Source organism: Solanum stenotomum, chromosome 1 (genome assembly GCF_019186545.1).
Source record: "Solanum stenotomum isolate F172 chromosome 1, ASM1918654v1, whole genome shotgun sequence".
Taxonomy (NCBI): Eukaryota; Viridiplantae; Streptophyta; class Magnoliopsida; order Solanales; family Solanaceae; genus Solanum; species Solanum stenotomum.
Window position 1 is genome coordinate 25,508,310 of NC_064282.1, and position 15,161 is coordinate 25,523,470.

Sequence of the window (15,161 nt, forward strand, 5' to 3'; positions counted from 1 at the left end):
CTCTCATCTCGCTCCCCACTCTCCCATGTATATGGTATCTCAAATACATGTGAATCACTCCAGATATATACAAATATGTGTATCTAGTAATTCACATGTATCTGAGATACATTCGAATATCGTTTGTCTCCCTCCCCAATCTTATTTGCTTCTCTCCCTAATTTTATGTATTTGATAGCAAAAATACATGTATCTAAGTGTAAGATATGTAATATTTTAAAAGTAGAAGTAATACTAGTACATATATAGTAGTAAAGTATGTTGTAGTTTTTCTAAATTTTTTTCTTTTTTAAAATTGATGCAACATATTTTATCTATAAAAAGATAAATATTATATTCCTGATTGAAAAAAATGAAAATACTACTATTGAGTATATAACTTAAAATCTTCTATATTCCCTTTATATATAAGCCCACAACCCGAGTACGAACACAACTCTAAAATGTTGTATCAATAGCATTAAACATTGTACTACACCATTTGAGCCATATTCCCTAAAAGATAAACACATGTACTACACGTGTCTACCTCCTCTAATTTTCAATAATTTTGCTTTGGTTCTTTTTCTACTTTTTCTATTTTTCATTTTCCTCATTCTCACTCTTGGCTGAGAAGGAGAAGAATAGATTTAGAAATGGAGGTATTACATTTTTGGAGAGGAAGAGCTTGATGGAAAATCAGAGGAGAGTGATTCGAGTCCGACTTGATGCATCGATTTGGTGATGAAATTTCATATTTCACTAGGGAAATTCAAGGTAATTTTTCATTCTAATTGTTTTTTCGCCGAAGGGAGTTTGGATGAGTTCTGACCATGAGCTGGCTCTGTCCGTGATTGTTTCTGATTTTATGTTTATATGCAGTATTGAACATAGACACCATTTACAGAGGCTACTAGAAGAGAAGAAAGGAGAAATTCATTTATGAGCTCAAAGGGCTAACTTGTACAATGATAGGAACATGTATTTATAGTTGTTTATGTAACTAACTATTGGAAGAATTAGTTATAACAACTTTTAAGAGAAAAGACTACACTACCCTTAATCATCCTAACCACCTTTTAACTACTTAACAACCAACTACTCTGATGAAGTCTCATTAAGTATAGTTATATATTCTTGCTTGTGATTTCGGTTGGTATTTACATTCTAATGTCTTTCATTATAAATTTTGTAGTTGCTGAGATTTGGGATTCTCACATTAATTATCACTGATTTTGTGTTTTATATGCATTTCATTTATATATTCTTGCTCGTGATTGTTCTTTTGCCCGATTGGTGTTTACCTTTATTGTCTTCATTATGCATTTTGTAGTTGCTGAGACTTGGGATTCCCACATTAATTGCTACTGCTTTTGTGTTTTATATCCAATTCAGTTATATATTCTTGCTCATGATTGCTCTTTCTGCCTGTTTGATGTTTAGCCCTTGTGCAGTACAATTAAGAAAATACATGTTTTTGATGATTTAAACATGAGGATTTCAACATTAATGTCTTCAACATTGAACACATTTACTTTAGGAAAATCTACCAAGTATAGGAGAACTCACTATACTGTTGACTGCCATTAGAAGCCTTTTCAATGTGAGGACTCACTATACTAAGTATAATTGAAGAAGTTGAATGTATATGTCTATTTGTTTAAATTTTATACAAGTTTAAGTGTCTACTTGTGCACAACTAAAGTTGAAGGGAGTAAATATCAGTTGAGGTCAAGTTAAAGGGCATATTTATGTATTATGCCTATTTAAATTGTTTTCTTGAAAGCTACATATAATGAGTTCTTCCATATCTTGGTCATTTGATTTATTAGAATACCTTACATGTAGATGATTAGTAATTGTGATTTTAGGAACATCCAACATGATGATATTTATATAGAGAAACTAGCACAATGGTTAACAGTTATTAATACCAACTTGAATTTCTTGATTTTCAATCCTCCTTGATCTTACATTGGACTCCATAATTACATAGTTGAGCATGATCTAGCGAAGGATGATTGCGGATGAGCCTTAAAAGGCTGAATTGCTAATTATGAAAGTTGGAGTCTCATAATCTCTTTGGGAATTAAGAGTTATCTGATGGCCTTTTCATTGTAATTGAAAAGGTAGAATGGATGTGCAAGATGATAGCAGTTAAATAAACTATTCACAGTAGTGTATGTTATCATGTGCTTTGAGTCTTAAGTGTTAGATTTGGATTCTTTTTGGTGCTTCTGCTTTGTCTTTTGTGGTTTCTCGACCATGTAATTATATCTTTTACTGTTTGAAGTCTGCTATAAAAAAATAGCAAGTTAATCTTACACTAAAGAAAGTTGAATTGTTTCATTCTCAGAAGTTCATCACCATATGTATTGCAGATATATTTAATTTCCTAATTCTTTAAGTTTATAATTATAAGTGAAGTGGGATTATATAAAATATCTTAATTTTATATATGTTGCTATGATTCAATCAATGACATTTATAACGTAATTAGCCTATTTTAGTTTATTTTTATCCTTATTTAGAAATGAAAGTTGGGTGTAGGAACATAGCTATTAAAATTTGTACTATTTGTTGCATTGCAAGTACCTTTTGGTGCCATCTTATGATTCACTCTATCATGACACATGTACAAGTATAACACATGTCTTCCCTTTAATTACTCAGAATTCACTTTGCCTTAATTTCATCGCCATGGCTGCGGAGCTTTCTTTTGGAGTTCACCGACGTCTCTTGTGTTTACAACCTTCTTTTTTCTCAACCGTGAGTTTTCAACTATTCTTTCCCTGTTAACAAACCCTGTTAACAAACGTTAGCTTTGCTAGGTCTATTAGTTCTTCTACATTCACAAAATTTTTTTCTGTGGATGCATGTTTTGAATTTATACTCTTTATTTTCTTTTTCCCCTAAATTTGAACATTATATTGCTACAAATTATTTGTGTTCTATTCTATTCTTCACACAACTTAACAATTTTTCTGAACGTATTTGAAGCTCTAAGATTGCAGGTATGGGAAAAGTAAGTAAAATCGGAAAGATAAATGACTTGCCAGCATTTAACGACTTGATTACAATTCATTTAACTCGAATAGTATGAATTACACTCTTTTTAAATCTTATTGTTTGAGATATTTTATGCACAAAGTCTTTGTTGTTGTGCCAGAAACAACTATATCACATTTAGGTTTTTTTTGCCTTTTGACTAATGTTATTTTACAATATACTCATCTGTCATTATGTACATTATTTATTCTATTGGATAGTATTGATAAAAAATTATTTATGGGACATGTGTATTTTTGTTAGAAAAATATTGCCTCATTTTCGCAATCTTTATTTTGAAAAATATGAAATTTATAGGTATCTACTTTTTTTTGGAGGGGGATTATTCCAATGGACATTAGGTGCTCTTTTCAATGGGTGAAGGGTGTTAGGTATCATGGTCTTATTTAGGAATTTTCTTGAAGAAACACATTGCAAAAGTTGAGCCAAATGACAAGTTGTTTAAAAATAATTGCAAGGAAAGTACGATGAAATAAAGCGAGACTTGCTCTATTGGTTTATCATGTAGGACTCTTTTGATATCTTGTTTAGTGTAGCTTTTGTTGACTGTCTTTATCAATTGTGTACGTGTTTTGTTCTTAACAATAACTTGATGCAGGTACAAAGGCATTTTACAATGATTGTTAAAGAGCAAAAAGGATTTTTATGCTGATTTTGAGTGTTTTTGACCGCCTCAATTTGTTAACTTACAGGTAAAGCAATGTGTCGTCTTATTTTCAGTTGTTTTGATAAAAGAAGGGGTATACCTGATGATGCACTTGACTCTCTAATTCTTACAGAGTCTAATAAAGAAATTTTGGTATTGTAATTTATCTCTTGATTCATATTATTAGTATGATTATTGCAGTTAGTAAAATAGTAGTTTTCATATCGTCTTGCTTTTATGATTTTGTTTTATAAGCCTTACATTTCCCTCTTTATCTGAATATTCTGTCATGTTGATCCTGACTCCTGAGTCTGAAAGAGGTCTTCGAGCCTTACATGTTTAATTTTTTTAAAAAAAAGGAATCCTGAGTCTGAAATAGTACTAAATCTATATTAGACATTAATGCAACTAATAACATGTAAAGCTGAGGGCTGGATTAGAGCATGATTTTGTGACAATTGAAGGTAGTTGGCTGTACTATTGAACTTGGTAATTGGTTAGAATAATGCTTAGTTTGTATTTGATGTTAAACTTTGGCCCTTTGAATGAAGATGCATTTGTCCCAATCCCCCAATTCAAATTGGAACTGGTAACATGAGAATTTTAAGTCCTTTGCTCGCTCTTTCATGGTTGACACCTGTTAACAAGCATGGAGATTCTGGTCATACCCATTTTGTTTTCTTAAGTTACTCACATTCTTATTTCTCTATCTCTCTCTCATACATAAAAAAAATAAATCATTTTTTCCCTTTTGTGGGCCTCTAAATTTCATCAGTTTCTTCAACTGCCGAACATTTTTAGAGTTGCTATATTTTTCTATCTTGGTGTGGTCCCTCAATTTATTGTTTCCCCATTTAAGTTGGTTTGTCTTGAGAAAAAGTTTAATAGGTGAAATTATCAATTTTTCAGGAAGGATGTTATATGCATTTATTGCAATCAAATTTGTTTTTTTTGTTTGTTTTGTTGTTAGTCTTTATATTAAATTGCTTATTTTAAGGACGACAAAGTATTGTTACAACTAAAAAGGGAAAATGAAGGGTTGAACTGGGCTATTTTGAGGAGAACTAATATGATGATATCATGGATCTTTAGGAGATTTCAGGTCCTCGAGCATGTTTACTGCAATTATAATTTGGCAATGGTGCCAACTCGATGTTTATAATCTTGAGCTATAAGTTGTGAAATTCGGATAATATTTAGCAGTATTAATCACTAACTTAAGTTGTGAAAAACAAAGCCAGAGGAATAGTCACTAAACTCCAGTTTTGGTAATGAGCACTTGATGGAGTTGCATATTGATCATCATAGATCCGACTTCCTATAAACCTGGCAAAGTGCTCTACTATCTTTTGATTATATATATGAATGTTCCTTTGAATGTATCATTCAACTATTTTTTGTAATGTAGGAATTCTTTAACCACTTGATTTTACTGATAAGCTACCATCAAAACAAATTATGCGTGACAACAAGTGGAGGTAGCTTCTCTTTTTATCATTTTGAGAAATCTAGATAAGTATGTTCTGGTCTATTTGATTAGTGAGAAGATGTACTTGAAATGTTTCCCCTGCTCTTCTTTTTGAAAATGCATGTATGTCCATGACCATGATGAGGGCGTGAAGAACTTAGCATCTGTTTATCCAAACAAATAATTTTATGTAGTTCCTTTTACTGATCTATAATGCCATGTAAATGTGATTCTTCCAAAAAAATGCTCAATATTTTTTGAGAAACGTAGGATCTAATCGAATGCTTCTTTGTTTTGAAGGATATTAAGCTCTTATGTACTCAATGTACCTATCAGAAAGAAAATATCACACATTTTGACAAAGGAAGAGAATCAATTAGAGAATGTATTGTCTTATTTGTCATTGTTCAGGAGAATACATAACATGAATGGTACTCTACTTTTAGGAAAATTTTGCTGGATAGATTTAAATAATTCTACCTAAAATAAGAAAATGAAGGAACTGATTGCTTCCATATGTGGAAGGCGGTGTTCATTAACATTCTTACATATTTGTAATTTTTTTGCACTTATAATGGCATGGCTTCTTCAATTACTTGTCAAATATGTGTTTTTTTTTTGGTTTCTCACCCGGTGTCCGGAGCCCACATTAGAGCTCCGACTAAATCCGAATCACACAATGCAGGGCCCATTCGGGGGTGGCACTCCTAACAAGATTTTCTTCATACCCAGGGCTCTATAAGTTCAGTTTTTTTTTTAAAAAAATCCAATGTCACTACTGTTTTATTGTTTGTAATAGCCAATTTTTTGTGTTGCTTCTTCTTTTTCTGCATACATCCAATTATTTTTCAATTTTCTCAAAAACGATGTATAAGGTTCAGTTAAAGAGGGCGAATTCACTCTTAATTCTAAATTTTCAGGTATGAAGTTCCGCACTCCGTTATTCCCTCTTTCAAGTAAACAATGGAGAGAGGTAGAAGGCATAGAAGTGTCAAGAGAAATGGTTACGGCAAGGCTGGGCTCAATTCATTTGGATTTTTTAGTTGACATAAAATCAACAGTGATATCATTACTTCTATTTACTCAACTGGATTCTTATCAAGTAAAATAAGTGATGATATGTATAATTCAGAACATAAAACATGTTCTCTTGCAAGCACCAAATCTACATTCACTGAAGTCATGCACACAATTAAATGAGCGAATGGATAAGCAATTGACTCTGAAAGTTGGTTTGCTATGTTATGTTGTATAGTTTTTATACAGCGTCGTTGGATTGTACAAGAAAGACTGATGTACCAGCTTTCTAGAGAGAGAAGTCTGAGTTGATCTAGCCAGAGGTGTATCCAGGATTTCGACTAAATGGGTGCACGATTATGAATAAATGTATCTTAAATATAAATTTGATCATTTGACTTTTAGGTTCTAAGTATGAACCATTAAATTTTAAAAACTATAGATCCAAAATATATAATACAATTAGTTTTAAATTTTAATATACACATTTGATTTAATTAGATAAAAAATTTATAGTGCTAAATTTTTTAGGAATTTTCTATGTAAGACACTTGAAAATTTTGAAAGATTAAAGGCAAAAATACAAAAGAAAAATTAGTTGAAACGTCAAAAGTGTCACTGATAACCACTTGGAGTGATGTTACTCAAAAAGACAAGATATATATAAGATTTAAATTTCTATCCTCACTTACAGAAGTGCACCTAATCATCATCGTATTATTATATGATACTTTGAACATGGGTTCACACATCTATATTTAAATATTTTTAAAAAAATATAACACTACTATATATGATCTAGAGAGGGGAGCATGCGTTCACGTGAACCCACGGTACCCCTTCTAGATACGCCTCTGGATCTAGCTAAGAGGCTCGAGGAATTTGGAAGACCTATGTAGTAAAAGTTGCTGGGAAGCACAACAAGACACTACTATTTGACTTGTACCACTTGTGCATAATTTTTTTAAAAAGATTTGTATGTCTTTCCCTAACATTTCACATATATGATTTCTACTCGCATCAATTATACCAATTATTTAAGCTTATGCAGTTTTAACTGTATGTTTTTCATATGCAAAGCATTCACTACATGAAATGTTAAGTGTTGGGCCCGTGCTGGCACGGGCCATGCCTATCTAGTTGAAATAAATGAGCACAATATGAAAAACAATCAACTTCAATATTTATATACTTAAATGAAAATGATAAAGAGTTCTAACTTTATAAACATATTTTAATGTAGGTGATAAAAAAAATGATTAATAAAAATAAAATGTTTTTCATAATATATATTAAATAATTACCTATTTATATTATATTTAAAAAATGTTTGATTGTACAGCTAAAATTCGTTTATTTATATAAACAACAAAGAAATAATAAAAAAAGAAAAAAATGAAACTTAAGTACCCACACGCACGCACACACATAGATATATAAATACAAACTTACATATTTAAGCCATTTAATATTAAATAAACATTCATAAAGAATAATTTTAGATTTTATAAGGCAAATAAGGTTAATATATATATAAGGTATTCTTACATAGATGAATGCTTGAATTATTAAGGATAAAATAGATATTGTATTGAATAAGGAGGAAGAATATCTATTATTCAAAATTGAACGGAGGTTTGATTTCTATAACAAAGTTGAGAAATATAAATAATTTTCACGCCTTTCAATCTATTGTCTAATCATGTGATATGCAATTTACTTTTAATCTATCCAAAAGCATTTTTTAGATTATTTAATTATAGAATTTTATTATATACTTGATCATTTACTAATTTGTTCGACTTACTTAATATAAAAGTTTTTTTTATATAAAAAATAAAAAATAAAAAATAAAGAGATATGTAAAACACTAATTTGCATAATTTGGAAGGGATGTAAAGACTAGTAGAATAACTGTAATTCAATCAGGTCTTGAATCAATGGTTTACATAAATAATTAGTCATATGACTATGTTAATCTGTTCATCGAATTTAATCTTAGAATAATTGTAACTTTGACTTATATTTTTAAAAAAGAAAAATGATGTTAAGTCATGTATCTAAAGAAACAACATCTCTAAAATAAACTAGATGAATACTTCAACTTATCCAAACAAAAAAAACTAAGAAGAAAGATGTCTTTTTCCGTATTTTTACATATCTAACCTTTTCGAACTTTAAAGAAATAAAAATCTAAGACATTATTTGTTTTCATTAAAATAAAGTTGTCTATATCCAAATGCATATTTGAATAATTAAGATATCATTTTTAGATCTAAACACTAAATAATTAAAATTGTTTGTTTTTAAAATAATTATAATGATGAAGGTGATTGGTGTAGTATCGATTGACAATAGTGGTTAATGGTGGTGGTGTTTACTTGTACCGATGATAGTGGACATATTTATAAGGATGAATGTGATGAGGATGGTAGTGACTAGTGGCTGGGTGTTTTCCACTAGTGGTTGTTGGTGATGGCTGGTGTTTTGTGACGATAATGATGGCTAATAATGGTGGTGGTGATTGTAATGACAAAGGAGGTTAATGGTGGTGACTGATGATTATGAATATATAGCTAGTGGTACTAAAAATTATTCACACAAAAATACTTCTTAATGGTATTAAGACTTTGTTTCAGATCATAATAATAAAACCTATTTAGATATAAATACTTAAATCTTAATGTAAGCAAATGCTGAATACACTTAATAATTTGAGCTCTGAACCTTTTGATTCAGACCTTTATTAAATGCCTTAAATTAACCTCTTCACTTTGTCTTTCAAAATAATGTGGTTGTGGGACTTTGTTTTGAAACTTGGAAGATTAGGCAAATAAATCCTCAATTGAAGTTCTATTTTACTTACGAATAAAATTTCATCAGACAAAACGCTACACATATAATATTACACATATTTCTTGTATTTAAAAAACAAACTGAAGATTATAGGGGTTATAAGTGTTTGATTTTAAAATACATGGGATGTATTCAAAGCAGAGTTATATTACAAGGGTGTTTAATGTAATTAATACTAAGCAAACTTTTAGTTAAAAATATTTGACTCTTATGAGAAGAAAACTAAAATCAATGAAAATATTATTTGAAGGCAATATTAGACAGAATAAGTTTAATTGACAGAGCTACTTCAACTTAACATTCTTTTCTTTGTCTTGGCTACAAGTTGTAACCCAAAATTTCACTACATTTGAAAATACACCTAATCTCCTATCTATGAGCTTATCTATTTTATTCAATGACCCTGTTTACATATTTTACCCCTAAAAATGGGCTTATCTCTACATAGAAGCAAGTCTTGAAACAGCAATGAGATATTCTCACAGCTGGTTCTTGCCTCACCTCCGGTGTCTGGTAATCGTTGTGTCTTCTTGATACTCGGACAAGCATCTTTATATTTGAGACGTCTTAGTCCTGTTGAGCGTATAAGTAAAGCACATTTCCGAGAAGCAACTTTGGATCATTGTACCTGGATGGTTGATGAGTTCAAAGTTTGAGTTGCTTCTCGCTTCATAAATAGGGCATACAGTAGCTCATTCCATGCATCTGGGACTCCCGGAAGGCACCAGTGGCTGCAATCTTGCCTATTGATAGGCGCAGGGCCTACGTTAGGACCCAAATAGTACATAGATGAATGTCCATCTTTTCTTCTGGAGGTTAGATGTGTTACATTTAGAACATCTAATGCTCTTTGACTTGACGTGTTTGAGCGAGCTGACATTACATCACGGAATATACTGTATCGAGCCCATGTGTGGGATGGCACCAATGAAGAACCTCGATCAGGAAGTGCCTCCAGGTGACAGCTTCCCCCAGTTCTCCAGTCTCCACCTCTGCAAATAATGGAATATAGAGTTTTGTTAATAGATTATCATTCCATGCTTGTTAGCGAATAGGTGAGGGAGAAAAAGCTCTGTTTTTTTATCCCTACAGAACCTTCCCCCAACACACACAAAAGAAAATGAAGGGTCGAAGGAACTAAAGATGACACCGACAATCACACAGAAAAACAAAAAGAAGATAATCTGTTGAAAGGTCAGTATACTGAAGTTCTGAACGGAAACATGGTTCTTGCCCTCTGGACTTTGGCGCAGTAAAGATAGATCTAGTGCAAAAATAAAGATTAGTAGTTCAGCTTATGCTTTGAAGTACAGAACAATGAGTTGAAGGTGTTTCGACCAATAGCCAACTCCAATGTCAAGTCAATTGAAATAGACGTTAAATGTAAGTACCAAAGTCCATCCTATCGATCATGTCTAATGATCCTCAAGGAGAACAGATTCTGGGTTTGTCAACATGAGGGTACAGTAAAGCTTAGATCACTTACCAAGTAATGTCACGACTGCAAGCTTAGTAGAGTTATGAAATGTGTGACGATTAAAGAACCAAGAACAACATAGCAAGGACGAAGAAACATGAGACCAACCTGAAATGTACGGGGGCATATGTCCGGAAGAAGACTTGGGTTTTGTTGGAGTTAACTTCACGATTTACCCAGTCTAACACCGTTTGCAATGACCTCTCATAGGCAGTATCCACTTTCATATCCATCTTCACTTCTGATCCCTCTTGGAAGTAACAACCCCTGAAGGCATTTTCATTTTGAAGTCAATACATTATATCAAGTATTGAAAAATGATGGACAGTGTCCACATCAAAGACACCGAACAATTCTACTCAGCATGACAGAAGCAACAAACTAACAACATTAAAAAGTTCATCTTGAGAAGCAAACATGGATTGAAAGTAAAAGCACGAGTTTTTTTTTTCTTTTTTTCGATAAGTTGAAAATCAACAATTCTTTTAAAGAAGATAGAGGTACCCTCTTATGGTCTTCTCATAGTTCCACCAGTGTCCAGTATTAAAAACAATGACATCTGCATCCCTCCATTTTAAAGAGTTCCAATCCATCTTATCTAACTTTAGAGTTGTTCTTATATTGGCCGAGGCTCCAGCAGGAGGTCGACTCTGCAACACAAGAAACGGAGCCCTATAGTATTCCACAGTGCAATTGTAATCAGCAAACCTGAAGACCAAGAACCCTTTGTGTTTCGTGATAGGACTGCCATTAACTTCATAGATGTTGTCCTTGTTGGTTATAGCTGAAGAAAGAATGCAAAGCAAAGACTCCCACTGGTTTCTCCCAATTGAGTCTCCGGCAAACACTATACGTTTATTCCGCAGTTTCTCTAGCATGGTCCTGGGATCAAATCTGTTTCATGAAGTGAAAAAGTAAATCTCTAGTTTCCTGAGTTAAATTCTGACTTTTAAGATCAAATGATACTCTAATCTCTAGGTATAAAAAATTAGAAATTTAAGAATCATGTCTCGAAAGACGTGGCATAAATAAATCAAAAAATATATTTCACCAAGAAAGCAATAAACTAATTAAATACAACATTCAAACTTATCAAAGTAAAAATCAAATGCAGTATTCAAAAGTTTCCAGCAAATTAAGCAAATGATAGGAACAAAGCGTTAAGCAGTATTGTGTCACATCACATACTAACAACCAACCCAATTTCTCTTTCATTTCTCTTCATTTCAGTAATCCAAGTTGAAAACTTAGACGTTCAAAACTCGAAGAGATCTGAATAAATCGTAGTAATATCCTAAACTAATATAGATTTAGAACAGAGGATACCTAGTTAACAAGATAAATTCTTGGACATAAAACACTTGAAAACTTAATAATTTCACGATTTAATCCAATATTAATGATCACAACTCACAAACTTGATACCAACATTTGTGGTTGACAAGTTTAACACTACCAAAATCAATATTCTGAATAGACTATAAATCACAATCATATCACTTTCATAGAAAGTTATATTACTAATTTGTGTGATTACGCCATTATGAATGCTAGAAAATACACATAGAATAAGCTAGAAGAAAAGGGCAATTGACAAATGCACATTTTATCAAAAATATGTGCCACCAGAAAGGAACCCACAATTGATATGTCCAATGCTAGTTTTATCCAAAACACATTGCAAATAAAGATAAACACAAAATACAAAACACACTTTTGAAAACAACAACAAGTAGTCCCACAAAATGGATCTCGGAGGGTGAAGTGTACGCAGACCTTAACCCTATAGACCCTTGGAAATAGTATGATAATCAAAATGCAACAAGCAACATATAGTAACAGAAATGGAAGGACAAGAAACTACAAGAGCAATACTACGACTACTAGCAGGGATAAGAAACTTAAGCTATAGTATAGCAATTAAAACTTTGGATAAAAACCTGGGCAAATTGCAAGCTTTAGGCTGCCATCTCCATTTAGTGTAAAACAAATCAGGCCTTCCATTCTCAGTACACCTAAAACCTTCATCCAAGAATTTACAATCTCTGGAATTATACAGAGGATAACTGTCATCCCAAATCCAGTCACCATCAAAAACATTACAACCACCACCATTTTCACTCAAAAAATCAATCTTTTTCCTCTCAGAAATTGACTTATCAAATCTCAACCATGAAAACCTCTTCTGAGACTCTGAAGAAAATTTCACCACACTTCTATAATCCAACAAAGCAAAACACAAAACAAGACAGATAACTAAAAAGAATCCAAGAATACTCAGAGAAGGTTCAAACAGTCTGAATCTCTTTATTTTCTTAACAACAATCAAGAAAGTAACTTTTTCACACTCTTTCTGAGATGGGGTTTCACACATTTTGAAATTCTTGTCAATTTCTTGATAAAAATACAATCTTTATAAGAAAAATTCAAAAAACTGTTGTGGGGTGCAAGCAAGAATGAAGGAGAAATAATCATAACAAGTTGGTTAGAATCATTGTTCTTTGAGGGTTCTTTACTTGATAAAGGAGTAAACACAAGAATTATCAACTTTAGGCAATTTTGAGATGGGTGTGGAGAAAGCAAAGTATTAGAAATGGAAGAAGAAAAAAAATGAAGAAAGAATTTTTTTTTTTGTTTTTTGTTTGGAAGACATGGAAATGATGAGTGTGCACTTTGTATTTGTAGTAATGAAGGGGTTAAATTTTCAAATCTGGAAGTGATCTTAAAATAATACTGAATTCCAGGTTATTACTTACCTGTTAATTTTTAATTATTTTTTCAAATGTTGCCTGCAGAATTAATAAGTGTGTAAAAAAAAATTGTGAAACCGACAAGTTATGAGCAAAACCATCCTAGAAGGAATAAGAAACAAATAAAAAAAGGAAATTTTTTCCAACAATTTGACTTTTAACAAATAATAATTGTGATTAGATATTTTCCATTTTGATAATTAGGAGTGTTATAAGTTTCTTTTACTGAAACACAAAGAGAAACTGTTAATAATCTTTTGTCTCTTTTTTATTTGCCAGTTTATATTTATACCCTTTTAAAATAAATATTAATCAATTAAGTATTTGTTCTATATTTTGGAAATCAAATTTGATTACTAAAAATCACAATAAGTTTGAAAAATACTCTTATATAATGAAAAGGGTAAATTCTAAAGATATAAGTAATTCTCTCTTGATATGTTAAAATGGACTAATAATTTATTGTTAAGAAAAAATATATTTGAACAAGTAAAAAAGTCTTTTTGTTAGAAAGAAATTAAATCCTAGATATCTACAATCTTTTAGACCTCAGATATTGTTGGGACTTTACTATTAATGAAGCATATAGTAGCTAATATTTTGTCAAAAGTTTAAAACGTGTAGCTATAAGTATTTAACTCAATTTGTCAATATTGGAAAAATGAGGATTAAATTTCTCATCTTTTTTCTTGCTTAAGAATAAACCATGCGAATGTCTTTAAATCTTTAGCTATGGCCTTTTTCTTTTTGCTATGTAATGATAAAACAAAGAGACTTTAACTTGACAACAATGAACAAAAGATTACTCATGAGGACGTGGTACAATAGATGTAGTCATTTTTTTCGTAATTAGAGATTTCATATTTGAGCTGTGAATATAAAAAAAAAAATTGGCAGGATCAGCGTAGCATTTTCTCTCAAATGAGGCCTTGTAGAACGTGAATATAAATTAGTTCGGCTCTAATCCAAATATCGAACATTGAATGAAGAAAAAAATTAATCATGATGAATTATAAATTGTGGTTCATGACACTTTGATACCAAACTACTCATGATGAACTATTATTATTTCTAATGTACCAAAGGCAAGGTAGGATGATGGCAAGATGGCCACCCTTCCACCTTTCAATTCAACCTTTTGTCAAATAAAGGTCAATGGAGTAGGAAACATGGGATGAGCCCCCACCTAAAAATGAACCATGTTTGGATATTATGATAATCATTTTATTTTATATATAAGTATATTTTATTATTAAGAAGAAAAAAAGAAAAAGAAATCTAATTAGAAAATGGACAAAAATGTCGTTAGTAGTTGTAGGATTGACTTATATCAGTCCCATAAGTGGGGGAAGATAAGCTCACAATTAATAGATGAATATGTCTTTTTTTGTTTACATCACGATTTCACAATTTATTGGGCACATTACCTTTGCACTTATTTGCATCTCCACCGGTATAATTTTCTAGTCTTTTTTTTTAAAAAAAAGACACTCACAACATAAAAATAAAAAAATAATTTCTTCTATTCAAGTTAAAATTCTACCACATATAAAATTTAATCTTCTAGTATAAAGTCAGGCATCAATATATACCCTTTTTGAGCATAACAATATCAAAATAGATTATCTATAAAAACAAGCATCAAAACAAACACTTTATTTTAAAATGGGCGAACTCTGTCTTACACCATTAACGTTCATCTTCTTCAAATGTAAAATAATATAAAATATGGGCGAACTGTATTTTTTTTATAGCTTAATTTATATATATATTCACGTGAATTCTTGCAGATTTCTTAGAAATATTCACGTGAATGGGATCTCTCTTTGCTGATTTTTTCAGGTTCTTAAAAGTGTTAATGTTCATTATGTTGTCACTACAATTGTTTGGTACAATAAA

At 31.3% G+C, this 15,161-nt stretch overlaps 1 protein-coding gene and 1 long non-coding RNA gene across 4 annotated transcripts; one reads left to right on the forward strand and one right to left on the reverse strand.

Annotated features, from left to right (window-relative positions):
* Positions 1–625: 625 nt before the first annotated feature.
* On the forward strand, positions 626–5,154 carry LOC125844297 (uncharacterized). 3 transcript variants are annotated; one of them, XR_007444143.1, is made up of 4 exons: positions 626–756; positions 2,653–2,748; positions 3,647–3,740; positions 5,103–5,154. It is a non-coding gene; the product is annotated as an uncharacterized LOC125844297 (long non-coding RNA). The 3 variants fall into 3 exon arrangements; XR_007444140.1 differs by lacking the exon at positions 5,103–5,154 and having other exon boundaries at positions 3,647–5,030; XR_007444142.1 differs by lacking the exons at positions 3,647–3,740; positions 5,103–5,154 and adding an exon at positions 3,346–3,508.
* A 4,133-nt stretch (positions 5,155–9,287) lies between these two features.
* On the reverse strand, positions 9,288–13,126 carry LOC125853625 (protein trichome birefringence-like 11). The gene is made up of 4 exons (XM_049533350.1): positions 12,453–13,126; positions 11,017–11,406; positions 10,621–10,779; positions 9,288–10,027 (listed from the first exon to the last, which is right to left on the reverse strand). Exons 1-4 carry the CDS (start codon positions 12,884–12,886, stop codon positions 9,655–9,657), a joined length of 1,356 nt encoding a protein of 451 aa, XP_049389307.1. The 5' UTR covers positions 12,887–13,126; the 3' UTR covers positions 9,288–9,654.
* Positions 13,127–15,161: the final 2,035 nt, after the last annotated feature.